This window comes from Lynx canadensis, chromosome E1 (assembly GCF_007474595.2).
Source record: "Lynx canadensis isolate LIC74 chromosome E1, mLynCan4.pri.v2, whole genome shotgun sequence".
NCBI lineage: Eukaryota > Metazoa > Chordata > Mammalia > Carnivora > Felidae > Lynx > Lynx canadensis.
The window spans coordinates 45,666,873-45,686,910 of record NC_044316.2 but is presented as its reverse complement, the minus strand read 5'-3'; the positions used below and the strand labels follow the sequence as shown (position 1 = coordinate 45,686,910).

General features: G+C 50.9%; 1 protein-coding gene across 2 annotated transcripts in view; it reads left to right on the top strand.

Moving 5' to 3' along the window:
- The window catches only part of ERN1 (endoplasmic reticulum to nucleus signaling 1), an 80,927-nt gene extending 63,971 nt beyond the window's left edge, over window positions 1-16,956 (top strand). For both annotated transcript variants that reach the window (XM_030295943.1, XM_030295942.1), the window contains exons 12-22: window positions 1,733-1,924; window positions 3,687-3,954; window positions 4,699-4,789; window positions 5,077-5,266; window positions 6,037-6,136; window positions 6,428-6,627; window positions 6,982-7,129; window positions 8,914-9,041; window positions 11,169-11,292; window positions 11,749-11,816; window positions 12,362-16,956. In XM_030295943.1, the coding sequence (XP_030151803.1) occupies window positions 1,733-1,924; window positions 3,687-3,954; window positions 4,699-4,789; window positions 5,077-5,266; window positions 6,037-6,136; window positions 6,428-6,627; window positions 6,982-7,129; window positions 8,914-9,041; window positions 11,169-11,292; window positions 11,749-11,816; window positions 12,362-12,574 (1,722 nt within the window). In that variant the 3' untranslated portion in view covers window positions 12,575-16,956. The remainder of the gene's footprint in view (window positions 1-1,732; window positions 1,925-3,686; window positions 3,955-4,698; window positions 4,790-5,076; window positions 5,267-6,036; window positions 6,137-6,427; window positions 6,628-6,981; window positions 7,130-8,913; window positions 9,042-11,168; window positions 11,293-11,748; window positions 11,817-12,361) is intronic.
- Window positions 16,957-20,038: the final 3,082 nt, after the last annotated feature.

Sequence of the window (20,038 nt, the reverse complement as noted above, 5' to 3'; positions counted from 1 at the left end):
AGCATGGCCAGTGAGGTGGGGGCGGGTCTGAAGGTCCATTTGGACTTGGCGAGTCTTGGCATCCTTGCCATGGAGACCCCAGGCCTGAGAAGGGGCCTGAGAAGGGACAAGGTCCAAGGAAGACGAGAGGGGCTGGCTTGCGGGGGGACCACGATCACGGCAAGTTCACTGTAGGGGTCCAGATTTTATCCAGAGAGAAAGGAAGGAAAAGCATGTGCCTGTTGAAAATTCTAGAGCAAAATATCTTGAGTTGCCTGTTACTCTAGAGGTAGCCAGTTGGGAAAATACATGGAGTCCTAGGACAGTGATTTTGGAAAGCACTGGTGCCCTGAAGTCTCCATCTGATTTTGATCTTGTCAAAGTCACTCCTATCTATCCTGGAACGCTTAGAAAATAAAAGTATAGAGAAGGAAAGAGGACAGTACCCTTAATGTAACACCCAGAGGTAGCCACAGTTAGGATTTTAATAATCATCCAAACTTGAACAGAGTTTTCTAAAACTCCATTAAAATACTCTGAAGTACATTGATATGGCAATAAGGCACCTTCTTTAACAAACGCGTTTGAACAGAATCTAACCAAAGGAGGGTTGCTCCTGGTCACGTGCTCAGCAGACATTCCTGAGCTGCCTGCTCCACACCAGCCGTCCCACCCCGCCCCATGCCCTGTAGGGGTGGGGCAGCTGCTGGGAGAGAGCCCTAGGCAGGACGGGAGAGGTGGGTGCGTGGGGTCGGGTGTTGGGGGGGACGCCAAACCCTCTGCACTTGCCCAGAGGCCGTGCAGTCACTTCATTGGACAAGCAGTAATGGCACTCCTGGAACCCTGGATGTTCGAGAATGAATCGACGTGTTCTGTAAACCGTTCTTGAAGTCCTAGAGCCTCCAAGAAGTTCAGACGGAAGGTCCACTTTTATCTGATTTCATTCTGGGCTTCCCAAGTAAAAGTTTCTTTAACAAAAGATTCTGATGTTTTTCTGAAACTTTGAAAAAAGAGTGGAATACTCGAGAAAATGATTTTGTTTTTGGAGTTGCCCCGGAAGTTTATAAGCCACAGAAGCAAGCTGCTTCATTACTCTTCAGCCGCGTGTGTGTGCACACACATTGTTTTCCTTTTTATTTTTTAAATTTATTTATTTATTTTGAGAGAAAGGGCACATGTGTGCACACGAGTGGAAGAGGGGCAGAGAGTCGGGGAGAGAGAGAATGCCAAGCAGGCTCTGCACCGTCAGTGTGGAGTCTGACACTGGGCTCGATCCCACAAACTGAGGTCATGACTTGAGCCAAAATCAAGAGTCTGACGCTTAATCCACTGAGCCACCTTTTTAATGTGACATGGTATTAATGACTGCCAACATTTTTACCAGACTTTGTTACAGATGATTTCAGAGTTTTCCCAGTTATCAAATCTACCATCAAAGGAGGAGGTCTCTGCCTTCCATAAGGCTTTTCAAAAGAATATGGGATCTGAAGCCATTTCCAAAAGTACTGCTGTTAGAACTGTTTCTCAGTACTGATACAATCACTACAATAAAGCATGGCTTCTCAGGGCAGTCACTTTGATAAAGGCAGCGATTGTTTGGCTTTGTGATCTTTGATGAGCTTTAAAAAAAAAAAAAACACATTTTACGGTGGGGGTCATTCCTGGTAAATAGTCATGACTACTCTTGACTGTTTGGCCATTTTGTATCTGGCTAGAAATTCTGCAGTGACATAGTCCCTCTGTCCCACACAAGGTTATCAACCTGGTCGAGCAGACTTCAGAAAACGCGCCCACCGCCGTTTCACAGGAGGTGGAGGAGAAGTTCGAGCATGCCCCCGCTAAGCCCGAGGCCCCCGTGGACTCTGTGCTGAAGGACATAGCCACCATCATCCTGAGCACCTTCCTGCTCATCGGCTGGGTGGCCTTCATCATCACCTACCCCTTGGTAAAGCTCGGCCCCTTCCCTTTGCCTTCCTGTATGTTTTTGAACTGTGCTGGTCACCTGATGTTCATGACAAACGAGCAGATATGTTTCCTTTCACATTTAACAGTAAGTATGTGCTTCTCTTCAGAAACATTGTAATCAAAGAGACACTAGCTTCTCAGGAAATTTTTTTTACCTATGTCTTAGAGTTAACTCATTGTAAAAGCTGATTTGTAAACCTTGCTTGCAGATCATTTTAGGGTTTTCTGTTTGTTTTTATTTTTGTTTTAAGAGAAGGAAGTCCTTCTTAGAGTTTATTTATTTATCTTTGAGAGAGACAGAGACAGCGTGAGCAGGAGAGGAGCAGAGAGAGAGAGGAGGAGAGGAAGAATCCCAAGCAGGCTCCTCACTGTCAGCACAGAGCCTGACGTGGGGTTCAAACTCATGAATCCGTGAGATCGTGACCTGAGCCGAAACCAAGAGTTGGGACGCTTAACCGACTGAGCCACCCAAAGTTAACTATTTCCCTTTTTGAGAATAGTCATAATAGATGAAAATCCACTTAACTTTCCTCCCTTACAAACTGCCTCTTAGAGACACTAGCACGAGTGAAAACGGCAGCACCCCTTGCACTATCTAGTTGGAAATGAACGAGCTAAATTTACATGGTTGAATATGTTGTGGGTTGGATAAAACCTTGTAGAAGAATATTCCTTTTTCGAGTTGCTCAGAGCATTGAAGTGTCATCACCTGGGAATACTAGTGCCCAGGAAGCTCATGTCCCCTGCAGGAATGGCGATGACAGACCCTTCCATTGGTACAGATGGGTCCACTCCACCCACACTGTTTTCTATTTTACCTCACACAGTCCTGCGAGGTCATTATTACTGTGCCCTGCCCACAAATGAAGAAGCCGGGCTCTGGGAAGTTAAATAACTTTCCCAGGGTTAGTCAGCCGGTGATGGATTTGAACCCAAGTTCAGAGAGAGAGAGAGAGAGAGAGAGAGAGAGAGAGAGTGTGGGGGGGTGTACACGAGAACCAGAAAACTCCCAGGGGGTGTTGGCTTCACACCCATCCCTTCGGTCCCCTTCCCACGCAGGCGGTACAATCATGGCTCACTGCTGCTTCAAATTATGACAAAGAATTTCTCAGAACAGAGAGAAGAGCGTGGGGTATGGGGAGGGCAGCTTGATGAAATGGGGCTGGAGTGGGGCCTTGGCCAGGCGCCACATTTCAGCCACATTCTGGCTGTGTGGCCGTGGGAAGATGGCAGCGAGGTTCCGAGCCCCCGCTGCTTCCTCTGCCTGGTCGGTGGCCATCTGTGCACTCCCCTCTGTCAAGTGCACAGCCGTAGTGGACGGCAAGCCTGGAGCTGCCTGTGTCCACCATGCTCCAAGCTACGTGACATAACCATTCTTCCTCTTTGGTTTCATTTTTGCAACCACCCCCAGACTTCCGTGAAAGCCCCAGGATTTTAGACTTAAATGGAGCCCCTTTCATCTGGCCCAGCCTCCACCTACAGCTCAGTCCCCCCTCCCGCCCCTGCCGGGCCCGTCCAGCAGGGGGCGTGGGCTGTCCTGGGAACTCCTAACTGGCGAGAAGCACTGGAGTCTTGCAACCACCCTATCCCCCCTCCTGTGCCTTCTCACTGGTCTCGTCCCGCCCCCCACCCCTTGGGCAGCGCACCTGCTTCCTCTGCCACAGGGAGCCTCACCCTTCCAGCCTCTCTCTGTCCCCGGGGGAGTGGGCTGCACGTGTCTGGATGTGCGTTTCTCCCCCCAGAGCATGCATCAGCAGCAGCAGCTCCAGCACCAGCAGTTCCAGAAGGAACTAGAGAAAATCCAGCTCCTGCAGCAGCAGCAGCTGCCCTTCCATCCCCCTGGAGACGTGGCTCAGGATGCTGAGCTCCTGGACTCGTCCGGCCTGTACTCAGAGAGCTCGGGCACCAGCAGCCCCAGCACATCCCCCAGAGCCTCCAACCACTCGCTCCACTCCAGTGGCTCTGCCTCCAGGGCTGGTGCCAGCCCCTTCCTGGAGCAGGACGATGAAGGTAAAGCGAGTTGCCATTTTGGTGCTGTTTTCTCTTTCATTTGAACACAGCCTGAGAGGCATGTTCTTCGGGGGAGTCTCCGTGGGACTGTGAAGTGTCGTTTCTAAGGGCTCACCGTGTTCTCACCTAGGTCCCTCTCACTCTGGGGGCCAGGCTTGCATGCCATCCGGGCCTCTCCCACTCAGGGGGCCTTTTGGGGTCCACCTTGTCCTCCTGCCATCTTGCCCCATAAGGGCTGGCAGTTGCTGCTGACCAGAGGTGCACTGGGCATCTGGCTTGGGGGAGTTCCTGCAGCCAGTCCGTGGCCAAGTGTGACTGTTGATCCCGGTTCCTCTGGGAAGTGGGCTCGGGCCGGTTGTCAGGGCTGATGTTCTGCGGGGATGGATACAGAGTGGATACAGAGCTAGTGTACGAGACCTGAGCCCCAGACCAGGCCACCCCTGGTCTCTTCATTGCACATCCACTGCCTGGAGGCTCCAGGCTCAAATCGTAGGTGGGTCTGTGGGGAAGCCCTGTCTTCTGACAATAATGTAAAGGCAGGAACGGAGGGCAGGAGGCGGGGGAGGTGGCAGCCCTGGGTGTCGATGGCAAGTGGGCCCTGCGGGCACTTGTCACCAGGGGCTGGGAACCTAGAGCCTGTGAGATCCCATCTCTGAACCTGAGCTCAGGACGCTGCTTCCTTTCTAGCCTCAAGGTGTTTCAGGTTAGGTTTGCTTAAAACAATTTCTTCCTGTTTTGTCCCAGATGAGGAAACCAGCATGGTGATTGTTGGGAAGATCTCATTCTGTCCCAAGGACGTGCTGGGCCACGGAGCTGAGGGCACGATTGTGTACCGGTGAGTGGATTGGAGAGCTCTGTGACTTGCCCTCACGTCCAGGTCTGTCGGCCTGCAGGTGGCACGCCAGGCTGGGGGGTGCCGCAGGGTCACGGTGGTGGCCAAGACAGAGGACTTCACCTCCAGGGAAGAAGTGCTGGCCGCGTGGTGGTCGGTCAGGGGCTACGAGGCTCCCGGGGTGGCTGCCGCATCGCAGCAGGAGCACCATGGGTCTGCGGGTCTCCCATTTCCACAGCCTGGCTCGCGCCCCCCCCCCCCCCCAACCAACCTGTGATCCTTGTCCTCAGGGGCATGTTCGACAACCGCGACGTGGCCGTCAAGAGGATCCTCCCCGAGTGTTTCAGTTTCGCGGACCGTGAGGTCCAGCTGCTTCGGGAATCAGACGAGCACCCCAACGTGATTCGTTACTTCTGCACGGAGAGGGACCGGCAGTTCCAGTACATTGCCATCGAGCTGTGTGCGGCCACCCTGCAGGAGGTGGGTGCCCCCGGGGCCGCTTTGCCTTCGTCCTGCGGCCTCCCTGCTCCTGGAGGCAGGTGGCACGAGAGACTGTGATTTCTTTTCCCTTTATTTCTCTGTATTCACTTTACTGAAGTTACAACACAGCACACTCACGTAAATGAACAGTTGGTGCATGTGACGGGCTCACACCCACGTAACCACAAACCGGTTGGAGAGTATTTTTATCACCTCAGCTTCAGTTGGGTGGGATGGTCTTTGGTTACAGTTAGTATCTCTGTCCCTCTGCCTCCAGGAAACCTGGCAGTTGTTCTCCCCGTGGGTTAGGGCTGCTCTGGGCTTGGAGGATGCTGGTTGAGGAGTCAGGTCGTTGAGACCATCCAGCGAACTCCTTTTGCTCAGTCTCCAGGCTCACGTGACACTATGTCAGTATCAGACACCTGCAGGTTTGCCTGTAGGAGGCAGTGAACTTGAGTTCCTTGCCTTCTTACCTTTCTCACCGTACACGAGTCAGCTGGAACTTTTAAGTTCGCCTATGGCTGCCAGAGAAAGTCCGTGAGCAAATGTGGATTTGGACATAGAGTGTGGTCAGTACAACTTCCCGTTTCTTTCTTAAAATAGGATCAGAGAAAATGAGCCAACCTAATCCCAAACATTAATTAAGGCAAAAAGTTGCAGGCAGGACTTTCCTGAATAAAATTGAATCACTTAGAGAAAAAAAGTGCTGTGTGGAGGGGCCCATCCCCAAGGGCTGTGTGTGTGACCTGGCTGTCGTGTGTCTCTTGCAGTACGTGGAGCAGAAGGACTTCGCCCACCTCGGCCTGGAGCCCATCACCTTGCTGCAGCAGACCACCTCGGGCCTGGCCCATTTGCACTCCCTCAACATTGGTGAGAAGCTTCCCCTGTATTTACCAGCCGCGGCCCGGTGGGGAGCTCCCTTGCTGGGGAGGGGTCCTTGCCTCTGCTGAGAATCTCAGTGTCATCACTGGTGTGCCTGTGGGGTTTTTAGGTGGCCTTTTGAGAATAAGAATTTGAGGAGGAATCTTTCACAGCTGCAAATGAGAAAACCCTTAGAGGTCTGGCGGGCCCGCTGGGAGTCCGTGAAGAGTGCACTCCCCGCCGCAGGAGGAGGCCCGATGCCACCGGTAAATACCAGACTGATCTGGAGTTTTCTATTAGTTCACAGAGACCTGAAGCCCCACAACATTCTCCTGTCCATGCCCAACGCACATGGCAGGATCAAGGCCATGATCTCTGACTTCGGCCTCTGCAAGAAGCTGGCTGTGGGCAGGCACAGTTTCAGCCGCCGCTCAGGAGTGCCTGGCACAGAAGGCTGGATCGCTCCGGAGATGCTGAGCGAGGACTGTAAGGACAATCCCGTGAGTAGTGGGAGCAGCTCTGGGGAAAACTGCCAGCCTCTCGCATCTTCGGGGACGAGAGCCTCCGCATTCAAGACTTGGGGGCTGTGGCGCACATAGCTGGAACATGACAGTTCTTTATCAAAGAGCTTCTGTGTGAATAGCATGCTGCTGGCGTTTTCCATATGGTCTCGTGTTCAGACAAGTGAAAGGGGCAAGTGTGGGCAGTTGTCCGTGTCTCCCCGCAACTTTTCAGTCAGTCTCCCGGGACCCTTCAAGGTGGTAGAAGCAACAGCAGCACTCCTGTCCTTGCTGCTTCTCAGTGAGGATGAGAATTTTCCAGAAGCCTCTCACACCCTGCGTCTCTCTTTTCAGACCTACACAGTGGACATCTTCTCTGCGGGCTGTGTCTTTTACTACGTGATATCTGAGGGCAGCCACCCTTTTGGCAAGTCCCTGCAGCGGCAGGCCAACATCCTCCTGGGCGCCTACAGCCTCGACTGCTTACACCCGGAGAAGCACGGTGAGGGGGCGGCAGAGGACGGTCGGGAGCCGCTCCGGCTGACCACGTGGCCCCTGAGCCCTGGGAGGGCGCCAGCCCTGTGCTTCCAGGGGCCCTTCTTTCCAACTGCTGGCCCTGTGGGCCTCAGTGCATCGATGACTCACTCCAAAGCTGGTAGAAGGTTGGGTTGTCTTTGGAGCATCTCCTCCTGAAGGCACACAGCTCTGAGGTTCCTTCAGGTCCCCCAGTTACCTGTGTGACCCGGGCAAGGACCTCTATTTTCCAGCTTGTGGCTTGTGAGCATTTAATAGTCTCTTCCTGCACTGACATTCAGGACAGTCATCCGTGCTCCATAAACTCGTGTGCAGGCCAGTGATCAGGGGGTGTGGCTGGGCCGGGGGCAGACAGCTGGGTCTTGCTCTCTGGGTGCAGGGGCGACAGGTCTTTTTTCCTGACTTCAGCGTTTCCTGTGTTAAAATTGGCCCATGATACCCAGTGCCACCTTTTTAAAAAATGTAAAACTAACTCACTGTTTTGGATTAATTTTTATTATTCCTTGTAGAAAAAACAGATTAGCATAAAAGATCCATAATCCCATTACACAGTGATGAATTCCTGCTGTTAATACTTTTGTATATCTTACTCCAATCATGTATTTAGATAGATATGCATACTTTTGTAAAATAAATAGTACATACTCTTTTTTGGCATGCTTTTTTTTCTTACATGCCTTTATTTTTATTTTGTTCTTTTTTATGGATAATTGTTTTTTTTTTTAATTTATTGATTTATTTTTAGTTTACATCCAAGTTAGCATATAGTGCAACAATGATTTCAGGGGTAGATTCCTTAATGCCCCTTACTCATTCAGCCCATCCCCCCTCCCACAACCCCTCCAGTAACCCTCTGTTTGTTCTCCATATTTAAGAGTCTCTTATGTTTTGTCCCCCTCCCTGTTTTTGTATTATTTTTGCTTCCTCTCCCTTGTGTTCATCTGTTCTGTGTCTTAAAGTCCTCATATAAGTGAAGTTATATGATATTTGTTTTTCTCTATTTCACTTAGCATAATACCTTCTAGTTCCATCCACGTGGTTGCAAATGGAAAGCTTTGATGCTTTTTGATTGCCGAGTAATAACTCCATTGTGTGTGTGTGTATATATATATATATATATATATATATATATATATACCACATCTTCTTTATCCATCCACCCATCGACGGACATTTGGGCTCTTTCCATACTTTGGCTATTGTTGATAGTTGGCATGCTTGTTTTTTAACATCATCTTGAATATCTCTCCAAGTTGATAGGTATTCCACCAGGGCATCGTTTTTTTTTTAACATTTTTTTTTTATTTATTGTTTATTTATTTTTGAGAGAGAGCAGGAGACACAGAATCCGAAGCAGGTTTCAGGCTCTGAGCTGTCAGCACAGAGCCTGATATGGGGCTCAAACTCATGAACTATGAGATCATGACCTGAGCCGAAGTCAGACCCTCAACCGATGAGCCACCCAGATACCCCTTACCAGGGCATCGTTCTAATAGCACAGCCCAGTACGTGGAGGCAGTGTTACCAAAGCCTCCAACAGTGGGTATTTCCAATTACTTCTTTTCACAGACTGTGTGGTGAGGACTCCCCTTATCAGCTGAAGCTTGTGCAAGTTCTTAATTATGCTATTGGAGTGAGGTTGTGTCAGTAGAATCTTGAATCAAAAGGCACATGCACCGTTAAGGTTTGAGTATTTCATGGTGGCTGTGGGCCGGTGATAATCAGTTACTTGTTTATTTTCCTCCTCTGTAGAAGACGTCATTGCCCGGGAATTAATAGAGAAGATGATCGCGATGGATCCTCAGAAACGCCCCTCTGCGAAGCATGTGCTGAAGCACCCGTTCTTCTGGAGCCTGGAAAAGCAGCTCCAGTTCTTCCAGGTACATCTCTTGTTTGTGGTTTGTTTGTTATCAAAAGTCTTCATTTAACTTCTTCCAGATTTTGAAAGTACAGCAAAAGGCAAAAAATAATAAAATAAAATAAAATAAAATAATAAAATAAAATAAAATAAAATAAAATAAAATAAAATAAAATAAAATAAAATAAAATAAAATAACAAAAAACAAATGGCTCCTAATCCCATAACCAGGAGATAACCATGGTCGACATTTTAACATACTTTTTTCATACAGATAAAAATGTGATTAGGATCAAACCGTATATACAATTTTGTATCCTTTTTTTTTTTTACAGTACGTGATATTTTAATATAGTATTTTATTATAGTATTAATAGTACTGTATTCATATGGTCTTTAATGTAGAATTTTAACATAATCTTTCTCCATGTTAAAGTTCTAAAACTTTAATGACTCTAGTGCTCTGTCATAGGCTATATTCTGGGAACTTTCAAATACACACAAAAGTGGAGGGAATACTATAATGAACTCCCATTTACCCATCAGCCAGCTCCAGCAATTACTACCTGAACCTCTGCTCTCTGTCCACCACTCTCCACCCGATTACTTCGAAGCAAATCATAGGCATCGTATTTCATTCAAGTCTCATAAATCTAAACGTTTACTTACATTGGGCTCTTTCTATCCTTTTTAACTCAGTCTTTGCCCAGATCTCTCTTTGCTTAAGGTGGATTCTGAGATGTTAAGTTGTAGGATCAGTAGCTGTGAGCTCCTTCAGTGGTTTGGCTGTGTGAAGGCTTTGTAGTCGAGCCTTCTGGGGTCAGATCAGCATGGCTCAATCCAGACACATCCTACCCAGCACACCAGCTCTGAGAAGCAGGCACACGCGGGCAGTGCTTTTCCTCCTGGGCCTGGATTGGAGCGGAGCTTGGGTTTAGGAGTGATCATCAAAGTGTCCTGGAGTCTGACTAGACCTTTGGTTCTGGTGTAACTCCCAACATGTAAGCGCCTTGAGGGCAGGAGTGGTTGGTTTCTGGATTCGTTGCTGTGTCCCCACTGCCCAGGACATAGCCTGGCACATGGCAGATGCTTAGTCACTGTTTGGATGGATTGGGAAGGGGAGGGTTTCGTGCCCTTCTCCATGGCAGCAGTGAGTGTGGATAACATCAGGCTCGTTCTCTGTGTTGCACAGGTCATAACCTTCGAGTTCTGAGGTCACTTGTCCTGCAGGGACTTCTGAAAACTAGCCAGGTTCCTTTGATGATGAGCAGATGTAGGGCAGGAATAAAGCTCACAGAAAGGGACCTCCACCCCTCTGTGGGTTAGGATTGAAACTCTTAAGTTTTGCCAAGTCCCATGTCTTGTGAACACACCAGGCTTCCGTTGTATTGACCAGCTATACCCACTTTGCAGAAGTTGTCCCTCCAAGGCTTGCCCATGGCAGATACAAGTCCGAGAGTCAGCCAGCCAGGCTCCATCTTCATCAGAAAAGAAGAGACCGTGGCCAGTGAGGCTGTGCGGCGTTAACGTGTGGGGGGCTCGCCGCTCCCGTTTCCTCGGCTGTTGGAGCTCGTGCCCAGGCTGTGTCCCTCAAACACGGGCCAGGGCCTCTGCAGCCCACACTCTTGTCAGCAGCTCTCTCCCTCTACAAGAGGGCTTCATCTGTCTTCTCTGATTGTTTGCATGAGGACTGATGGCCAGTCGAGATTTGCGCTTGTCCCGTTGCCCTGGGTGGTGGAAAAGCGCAAGATGCAAATCAGAATTGAGCTCTGGTGGTGGTGGTGGTGCTTGTTGTCCATTGATGAACACAGGTTGCACACAGGGTCTCCGTGTGGCACATCGTACGTGTGCACATGGGTGACACGTGGGTGAGGCGTTAGGGTTTGTGGAGAGGTGTGACACGTCTCTGTCACGGAGATGTCCGTGTGGGCCTCTCCCCTGTGAACCCCAGACACGGCTGCTCACAGGGGAGAAGTGAATGGATCGTGAGGGGACAGAGACAGGAGGCTCACTGCCGGTTCTGAAGCAGACTTTAGTCTGGGCCTGGGGCTTGCGGGGCAGTGACTGTTCCGTGACCTGGTGTTTCACTCCTCCAGCTTCTGCTTCTCTGCACACTGACCGTCACCTGCTGCCCTTGTCACCCTCATAGGACGTGAGTGACCGAATAGAAAAGGAATCCCTGGACGGCCCGATAGTGAAGCAGCTGGAGCGAGGCGGGAGAGCCGTGGTGAAGACGGACTGGAGAGAGAACATCACCGTCCCCCTGCAGACAGGTGACTGTGCCGAGGCCCTGACGGCAGATGTTGGCAGACGCGTTTCAAGAGCAGCAGCCGTTTCTAGGAAGTGAACATGGAATTGGCAACTCTAGGCTGTTTGGGCTCCAAATCCCCCTCGCAGGGTTGAGGCTTTTGTGGGTGTGTCCTCTGGGGTTTGGGCCCAAATCAGACCTTTACACTGACGTGGGTTTCATGTGCCTCCCTTAGGGTGACAGGTGAGTGATGGGTGGGGTGCCCTGCCCTCACTGGTTATTCCCGGTTGTGGGTGCAACCAGGAGGCAGAATTCAGACTGCCACTGCCCTCGGGTTCACTCTGGGGGACACACTCCTGTCAGTCACAAGTATGGCAGAGTTACGTCGTGTCTCAGTCTGATCGCTTAATCCCGGGGAACCCCAGCTGTCCTTTCCTTTTGAAATGTGTTTGTTACATTGTAGTCCTTGTTTTTTCCCCAGATCTGCGTAAATTCAGAACCTATAAAGGTGGCTCTGTCCGCGACCTTCTCCGAGCCATGAGAAACAAGGTAAGGGGGGTGAACCCCAGATGAGGCCAGCAGCCGGGGTACAACCACCCTCCTCCTCCTCCTTTCTGTCCTCTGGGTCCTTCCATTCATACTAGAATCCTGACCTCGCAGAGGCTCTTCTGTGTTGCCTTGGACGGGTTTTCTCTTCAGGGATGTTGTGAGGAGTTCCGCTCTGGGAAGCAGGCTCTCTGATGCTGCTGTTGTCTGTGGTGACTTTTGTATGCCCTGTGCCTGCCTGATACAGCGCCGCCGTATAAACTCCCTTAATGGAGACCTTCCCACGCAGGCCTGGCCCGCGGGCCACTCTGGTAGGGAAGCTCCCTCCCGCCTTCACAGCACTGGGCCAGGCCCAGCTCTGAGGCCCCCTCCTGAGTGAGGGGAAGCAAGTAAGATAAACAGATGGACTGTTGGGTCCATAAACCTTTTCTCCTTTCAGAAAACCAGCTAACATCCTGTCTTCCTTGGGTAGTGAGAGGGTCTTTTAGCGGTGTTTCCCAGCTTCCCAGCTGCTAACCGCCGTGTCTGTGTGTCCGCCCTGTTTGCAGAAGCACCACTACCGGGAGCTCCCCGCGGAGGTGCGGGAGACGCTGGGCTCTCTCCCCGACGACTTTGTGCGCTACTTCACGTCCCGCTTCCCCCACCTCCTCCCCCACACCTACCGGGCCATGGAGCCCTGCAGCCACGAGAGGCTCTTCCAGCCTTACTACTTCCACGAGCCCCCAGAGCTCCGGCCCCCCGTGACTCCAGACACCCTTTGAGCCAGGGTGGCCGCCGTTCTGGTGGCCCCAGCTGTGACTGAGGGCCTGGTCTCTACCAGCCCCGAGCCTGATGCCTCCCGGCTTAGCAGGGAGACCAGGCCCCCAAACCAAGTGCCTTGAGCCGGCTCTACAGCCAGCAGAAGATGATGCTCACCCCAGGAAGTGGGGAACACGACCCCCCCCGCCTTGGCCTGTAGGATGCTGGGAAGCTGTTGGCCATGAAAGCTTTACGTTCGGGGGTCCTCTGCCGAGGAGGGCCCGTCGCAGAGGCAGCGAAGGAGGCATCCTCCACCTCCTTGTGGACACACGTGCTTCAGACTTACACTTGTTTATAAACTTCCTGTTTGATGTCGGCCTATGAGGAAGAGAGAGGAGGGAGTGCTATGTTTTGCCTACAGGCAGGACCAGGAGCATCTCTCTCCTCGACAGCTAGGCTGAGACGCACTCAGTGCAGCCTCTGCTCAGAGTGGGGCTCCAGAGGTGAGCGGCGCCAAGGAGGAGGAAGACGTTCAGAGGGTGTCGTTCCCCGGGGATCATAGATGCCTCGCTCATCGTGAACGTGCCCAAAGCCTCCCAGGTCACTATAACCAGTGTTCCCTGGGGGCAGCGAAGAGTCTGGAGTGTGGGGCGTGGCATTGGGACAGATCAGCACCACATGCCCCAGTGGCCTTCGGTGGATTTAAGGGGGTGCTTAGGAGCATTTGGGGGCGAGGGGTGGTAAGTTCCCCATCACGAAGAGCAGCACCCAGGCGAGAGCAGGCCAAATAGGACCCTCTCAGCCACTCTGGGAGAGCCCTGGGCCGGCAGGTGGGCAGTGGGGTTCCCCCATCCCTGGACCCGGCAGGACGGGCCGGGGGGGGCGGAGCCAAGGCCAGGGTCACCACTTGCTTCGCGGGCAGGTTTTTATGTTTCTCCTGGCAGATTTTAATAACTTTCTCTTTTGAACATACTGTAGAATGCTGCGTTAGCATAGGTAAGCTGAACTTGAAGTTTACTCGTGAAGAAGCTAAATGCAAGATCTATAGTACACTTTCTCTTTTGTGTGGCACCAAAAGTCTCCATCCCCTCCAGAAAGAGCGTTCGTGTTCAGAACGTGCTCTACTGCTGAGGAGTAAAACATTAGAGCAAGGCTATATACATCCATTAAACAGCTTCGAAGTGATATTCTCTACATTATGTCAATACCATCTTTTTTTGCTAAAACTAGTTTAATTTTTAACTTTAGTTTCAGTCAAAAATTCCTCTGTCTTTTCTCTACCGAGAGCCTTAGCAGTTAAGTGAGATCAGGGTACGAAGTAAGAAGATGTCTCCCGTGTCCTTTGTCCAGCCGGGTGAGCACATCATCACGCTGCCTTCAGTGCTGGCGACCGACCTCCGAGACTCCACTCAGGAGCGAGGGTGTACTGACGGACCGAGAACTCACTGTTTCTTCTGTGACGTGCTTGCTGATGGATTTGTACGAGGGCCTTCTGCCTTTGTAGAATTCAGTTCCCTTTCATAATGCCTGAAGTCACTTTTTTTCTTAAATTAGCATTATCCTGCATCTTTAAACCTCATCAGTTACCTCATTGATACCTTGGAACCCTGGCGTTTTTGGCTGACATCGTGGTATCTTCTGCCATACTTCCCGTTTTTCAGGAACACGGCCAGACGCCTCTCCTCTCCCTGCTCTGATGCACCCGCACCATTGTCTGTATGGCTCTGTGGTTGGTCACTTCACAGCCGGGCCTGAGTGGTGATGGCCTGCCAGGCAGTCAGGCGGAGCAGGTGCCACAAGGGACGAACAGGGCCGTCGGCTCTCTGTGCTGCCGGGACCTGGCCTGCTTTGGTCTCATGGCTGGACAGTGTCCTGGGGGGAGTAGTCAGGTCACTTCTGGCTGCCCAGGGTTTGTGTCCTCTCCCTATCTGGGCCCACCTTGTCTCCAGGACTGCTGTTTTTTAAATGCCTTTTCTCTTTATCGCCTTCATTTCTAACCACCCACCTTTCTCAAACTCCTGTATTCGATGTATTTTATTTTGAGTAGTCACTGTGTGAGCCAGGCAGGATCCTGGGTGCTGGGGATGCAGAGGTAAACAAGATAGGCAAAACCTCTGCTTTTTAAAGAGCGTGGAGTGAGAGAGAAAGTAAGAAAGTAAGCAGAACGTAAGCACCAGTGCTCCCGGAAAAGCCAGAGGGTGGGCAAGGGCATTCGTTTTCTGTTCACACTTCTTCTTTCTTAAAGCTGCCTGTGACCCAGAACCCGTCTGATCTGGTCAAGTCTGCTCCGTTGGCCTTCTGTCCGTTGCTTTTCGGAATCTGGTCACTCATCAGTCCCTCGGGTGGTTTGAAGAGGTCTCTCGTGTGGGCACTTGTCGTGGAAACACCTTGGGCATCATCTGCTATATCTTGTTCTAATCTGTAGAATTCTGGTTTCCTGTTGTGCTCAGAGTAGCGGGAAGGTGTCTTTTGCTAGAACAGGGCTTTTCAGCCGTGTGCATCGCGTAGCAGCTGAGCTATTTGATCTTTAGTGTGATTTCTAGAAGGCTGTTTAACTTTTTAGAAGTACGCTACTTTCATTTTTTCCGACAGAATTTAGTCGCATCTGTTAGGAACCCCAGGGACACTCTCATTAAATCTGGTCTTGAACCTCGCGTTGAATCTGTCTTCGGTGCGCCTGCCAGAATTTCTCCTGTTGCTTCTTGAGTCTTTTTGACTTCAGCGTATAAAGAGCTCACATGTCACTAGGTATCAGAGCACTTGCACTTTTGGGGAATCACTGGTGTCCTTGGTAAGTCACTGAATCATCTAGTGGCTGACATAAAACCCGGGGCGCGGCAGGCTCTCCCTCCCCCTCCCTCTCCACGCCATAGTCATCCTCGGTTCTTTCCGGTGAGACCTCACTCTGGCACATATTAGAAGATCCACAGGTTAGTGGGTCCAGCGAAGTATTTTCTTTCTGCCAACTCTAGAAGAAAGGTGTTTATCTCAGAGTCAACTTTTGGTGAGGTTTTGTGTGAATGTGATTTGTTTCCCATTGCAGTTTCTCTCACTGCCGTGAAAGATGAACCGGCTGCCCCCCTCGCACTTGTGGGGGGACCTCTGGCCTGTAGGCCTTTCTCCTCTCAGCTGCTGTCTCTTCAGAAGCCGCGCTCTGGCCAGGCCTGGATGTCCCGAGACTGCTTTCATTCTCCAGCCCTGTTCATTGCATCCTTGGCCTTGAAGTCCTCACAGAGGGTAGACTGGTTCTTTGCCCCCCAAGAGCTGGATGAGGAAGCACACAGCACACTTGTAAAGAGTCTTCTAAGTTCTCTTTAGCTTTCTTTCTGCTCGTTTAGTTCCTGAAATCCCTTTTCTTTGTACGTGTCAGTGTCTTTTCCTTGCTGATGCCTTCACCATCCCGGAGCAGTCCTTTCAGTTGAGTATGGCTTGGCATTGGTCTTTCCTAGGAGAGAGTCACCAGGTGCCCCATACGGATGGGCCCAAATTCCGCCTTCCAAGGTTGGACCATTACCCTTTAAATCAAAGTGTCCCTTCTTCCCATACTTTGTTTCTTTTATGAAACAGTGATTTCCCATGAGTAACCCAAGTTCCCGTTTCTTGTATCAGCGCGTAAACCCTTTCTGTTTTCATTGGACAACCACAAAGAAAGCATCTGCGACGAGCCTACCACTGGAGCAGCCTTAACGCTTCTGGCCAAAGCCCGCACCCCGCTCGCTTCACCCTGTGCTCTCTGTGTGTTCGGCGGGTACAGTATTTCTTTTCAGTATCCCAAAAGCTGTGACGGGGGAGTCCCCACTTACCTAGAAAGCATTACCAGTCAAACATGCGGCATTCTCAGATGCAGACCTTACGTAGTGTTCCTTTTGCAATGACCTATTTATTTAACCTATTTATATTTATTTAATTTTTACTCTGACGTATACCCGGTTACAATTGCACTTGCTTTGAAAGCACATCAGATTTGTTTTGGACAACACACCCCTGACCATTTTAAAACTGGAAAAGTTCTACTGTATCCTTCCACGGAATGGATGCCTCACAGTGGTTTTGTCATTAAAGGGTGAATGATTTGGTCAGGGTAAAAATTTTCATGTTTAAGTGATTTTTTTTTAAAGAAAATTCTGTGCCATTGTGTCTTCTCTGTGGACGGTTGTTTAATGGGTATGTGTTAATCGTGTGATAGAATCCTCTTTGTGAACCTACAATCCTCTTTTTAGCTTTATATTTTATAAACTGCCAGATTGTACAGTTTTTATGTGTATTTTTAAAGCTTGATGTGAGGGTAATTATCTAAGTTAAACAGCCTATTTTTGTACCTCCTGTACAGTTTTATAATTCTGCTGATTCATGATGGCGTCTCATGTTGCGCCAATGACAAATAAAGGTAGTTTTAGATCTGGAAGTTGATTTCATCTTCTTAAAGACTTGACCTTGGCCCTCACCTTCAGGCAAGGGGTCACTCCCAGCTCTCTTCCTGGGTGTGATGTCTGGGTGGTGAAGGCGAGCGGCTGACTCAGCAGGTAGGGGGACGCGGTTGCCTGCCGGCATCCATGGCAGGGTCCGGGGGGGGGGGGGGGGCTGGAACGTCCTCCTTGGAGGCTGTGGGAAAACGTTCTTTGAAACCCTGCAGGGAGTCCCCAAAAGTATTGGTTTGGGCTGAATTCCAGGAAGCTGGCCAGGCTGGGACCAAACTGCCCCATGGCAAGTTTGGGGTGTGTGTACAGTGAATGGGGTACTGGGCCGAAAAGCCCGTGAAGGGATTAAAGCCACTGCAGTCACGGCCAGCACGGTGCTGGGAAAGCCATGATCTGAGCGTGTCAGGCGCACGTAATCCATCTACCCACATGCCAGGGAACGAGCCCAGTGGCCAGTCTGGTTGGAACTTTGGATCCTGCCAGCGTGCTTCCTGCTTTCCTCCCCCCATCCCGTCTGGTGAAAGCGGAGGAGGCTCCTCTTTCTCTTGCATCATGGAAAGGGACCGCTCACAATGCACTGGGACTGGCTCCTTCTGCTCTGCCTGCCGCCATCCCATCCCCCGGCCTCGGTGGGACCCCAGGACCATCCCCGAGAACCGTGGACACACCCTCCCTCTGAAGCTCTGGGTCTCGGATGTGGACAAATCCCAGGAAGTGTGAGGGGGCTGCGGGATGCCGTGGACGCCTGGCCGCTGCCTCCTGCCATCTGATGCAACAGCACAGACCGCTCTCGGATTCCCCACGGAGCTGCTAAGCCAGGGCAGGGGCCACATGTTGAATTGGCCCAGGCCAGGGAGGCAGACAACTGGTCGCACCCTTAGCTGGCTCTGAGAGCAGTGAGAGAGGTGCGGGTCCTCAGGAGGAAGGCCAGCAGGTGGTTGGGACACTGGCATGGCCAGGGCCATGGTTCTGGGCCACCGAGGCAGGGCTTGCTGTTTTGCATGCTGAGTCAATGTTGGGCCTGTGAGAAAGGGTACTTTTTTCTGAGCGTTTGATACATTTCATGAGGTAAATGTGTATATACACACAACGGTATTTCATCAGCAAAGGCACCCGCTTGTACTCTGTTATTTGTCCCCTCCGTCATTTATGCTGGATGCATGCCATAGCTAGGAGAGCTCATGAAGAGCCAAGTAACAGCCCCACCCGCCTGCCCTTCCCACTGGGCCAGGCACTGCTGGGGCATCCTGTGCCCTGATCACACGCTGGCCTTCTTCTCTCCCCCTGCAGACCAACATTTCCTTTAAGATCAAAAACATACATCTTTGACTTTAGGGAGAGACTGACCAGACCCTTTGCCAAGGCCAAAGATCCGGTGATGAGTTTGTATCTGGACCAGTTAGCTGTGGGCAGAGGTAGTAGGGCTGGTAAGAACATGGCAGCCCCTGGGAAACCATATTCAAAGATGCCAGGCAGCAGAGGGAGCAGTTTCCAGAAACAGGAGGGGCTGGGCCCAAAGGACAGACCTGAGTGAACTTGGCCTCTGAGAGGGTTGGCAGGTGAATCCAGGAGGTGTTCTTTCCCGCCCTCCCCAACCTATGCCTCTCCAAATTCACCTTCTCCATCCCAGGCCTGCTCAGTGTTTTGGATGAAGCCACTGCAGTGTGCTCATTGGGTTTGCCTGCTGGCAACACAAACCTGGAAAGAGTGACGAATCACCCAACGCAATTCAGGGCCCAATTCAAGATTCCAGAAGATCTCGAGAAACTGGAATGCCAAGCCCAAACCCCAAGGATGATGGGAAGCCCTGCCTTGACATTACAACGGGGTTGGGGGAGGAGAGCAGAGCCCTGAGGAGCTTGGAAACTGTCACAGACACTTGAAACAAGAGCTGTCGTGGCCTCAGACATCTGTCACGTGATGAGAAGCTGGCTTTGCAGTCTCGCCCCGGAGGGTTTAAGCTACCCCAGTGGGGAGCATGGTCCGGACGGGATGTTGAGCTGCCCACCGGTGCCAAAGGAGGCTTGGCAAGTGAGTGAGCGCTGGGTCTCTGGAGGAATCCAGCAGAAGGGAAAGGCCTCATCCTGAACAGATTAGGAAGAAATTCTTCCTTGGGTCACGGGCTGGACTCTGGTCCCTTCCAAATAAGCATCTATGACTAAGACCCACCTCTTGCAGTGATGAGCTCCTGGAAAACACTGCCTGACCGGGTATGAATCACAGGAAGCAGGGAGTGGAGGCCCGCAGGAGAACTGTTGACAATTGGAGGGGGGTGGGGTGGTGTTCTCCAGGATTCTGCCAGGGCTATGTGGTATTCCAGACATGGGTGCCCTGAGAGTGGTTATACAAGGTAGAAAAACCAAGGGCCACAGTGGACTTATTTAGGACAAGTTTGCACCTCAGAATACCAGTTCTAAGGAATATTACACTTAGGGAAAAAAGGTTCTATGACCAAATAAACTTGGGAAATGATGGATTGAAGACGGGTTTCATATTTACTGCAGTACTGTTCAGAGGCTTTTCATATACTAACAGAGGGGCGCCTTGGCTGGCTAAGTCAGTGGAGCGTATGACTTTTGATCTTAGGGTTGTGAGTTCAAGCCCCACATTGGGTGCGGAGCCTACTTAAAAAAAAAAAAACAAAACAAAACACATGTACTAACAAGATATTCTCTGAGAGGGTACATATATATATCTCGAATTACTGCCTTCAATTTTTTTTTTTTTAAAGCATGTTTGGAGTGGCAGAGATAATAATGTTTTTAACAAATCTTATTTTATTTTCCTCTTTCTGGATTTCTAGGAAGACAACATTCCCAGCCTCCTCTGAAGTTAGGTTGGGGTGTGTGACTAACTCTGGCCAATGGGGGGGCGGGGTGGGAGGGAGGGCGGAGTGGAAGTAAAATGTAGCATTTCTGAGTCTCAAAGCATTTAAGAGCTGGGGCACAACCCTCCAGCTCTGTCTTCCTTTGACACAGTGACGGGCCAATCGTGGGGTCTACATATTGAAAGGACACAAAATGGAAGCAACCTGAATCATGCAGTCACCACACGGAACGCAGCTGTCCT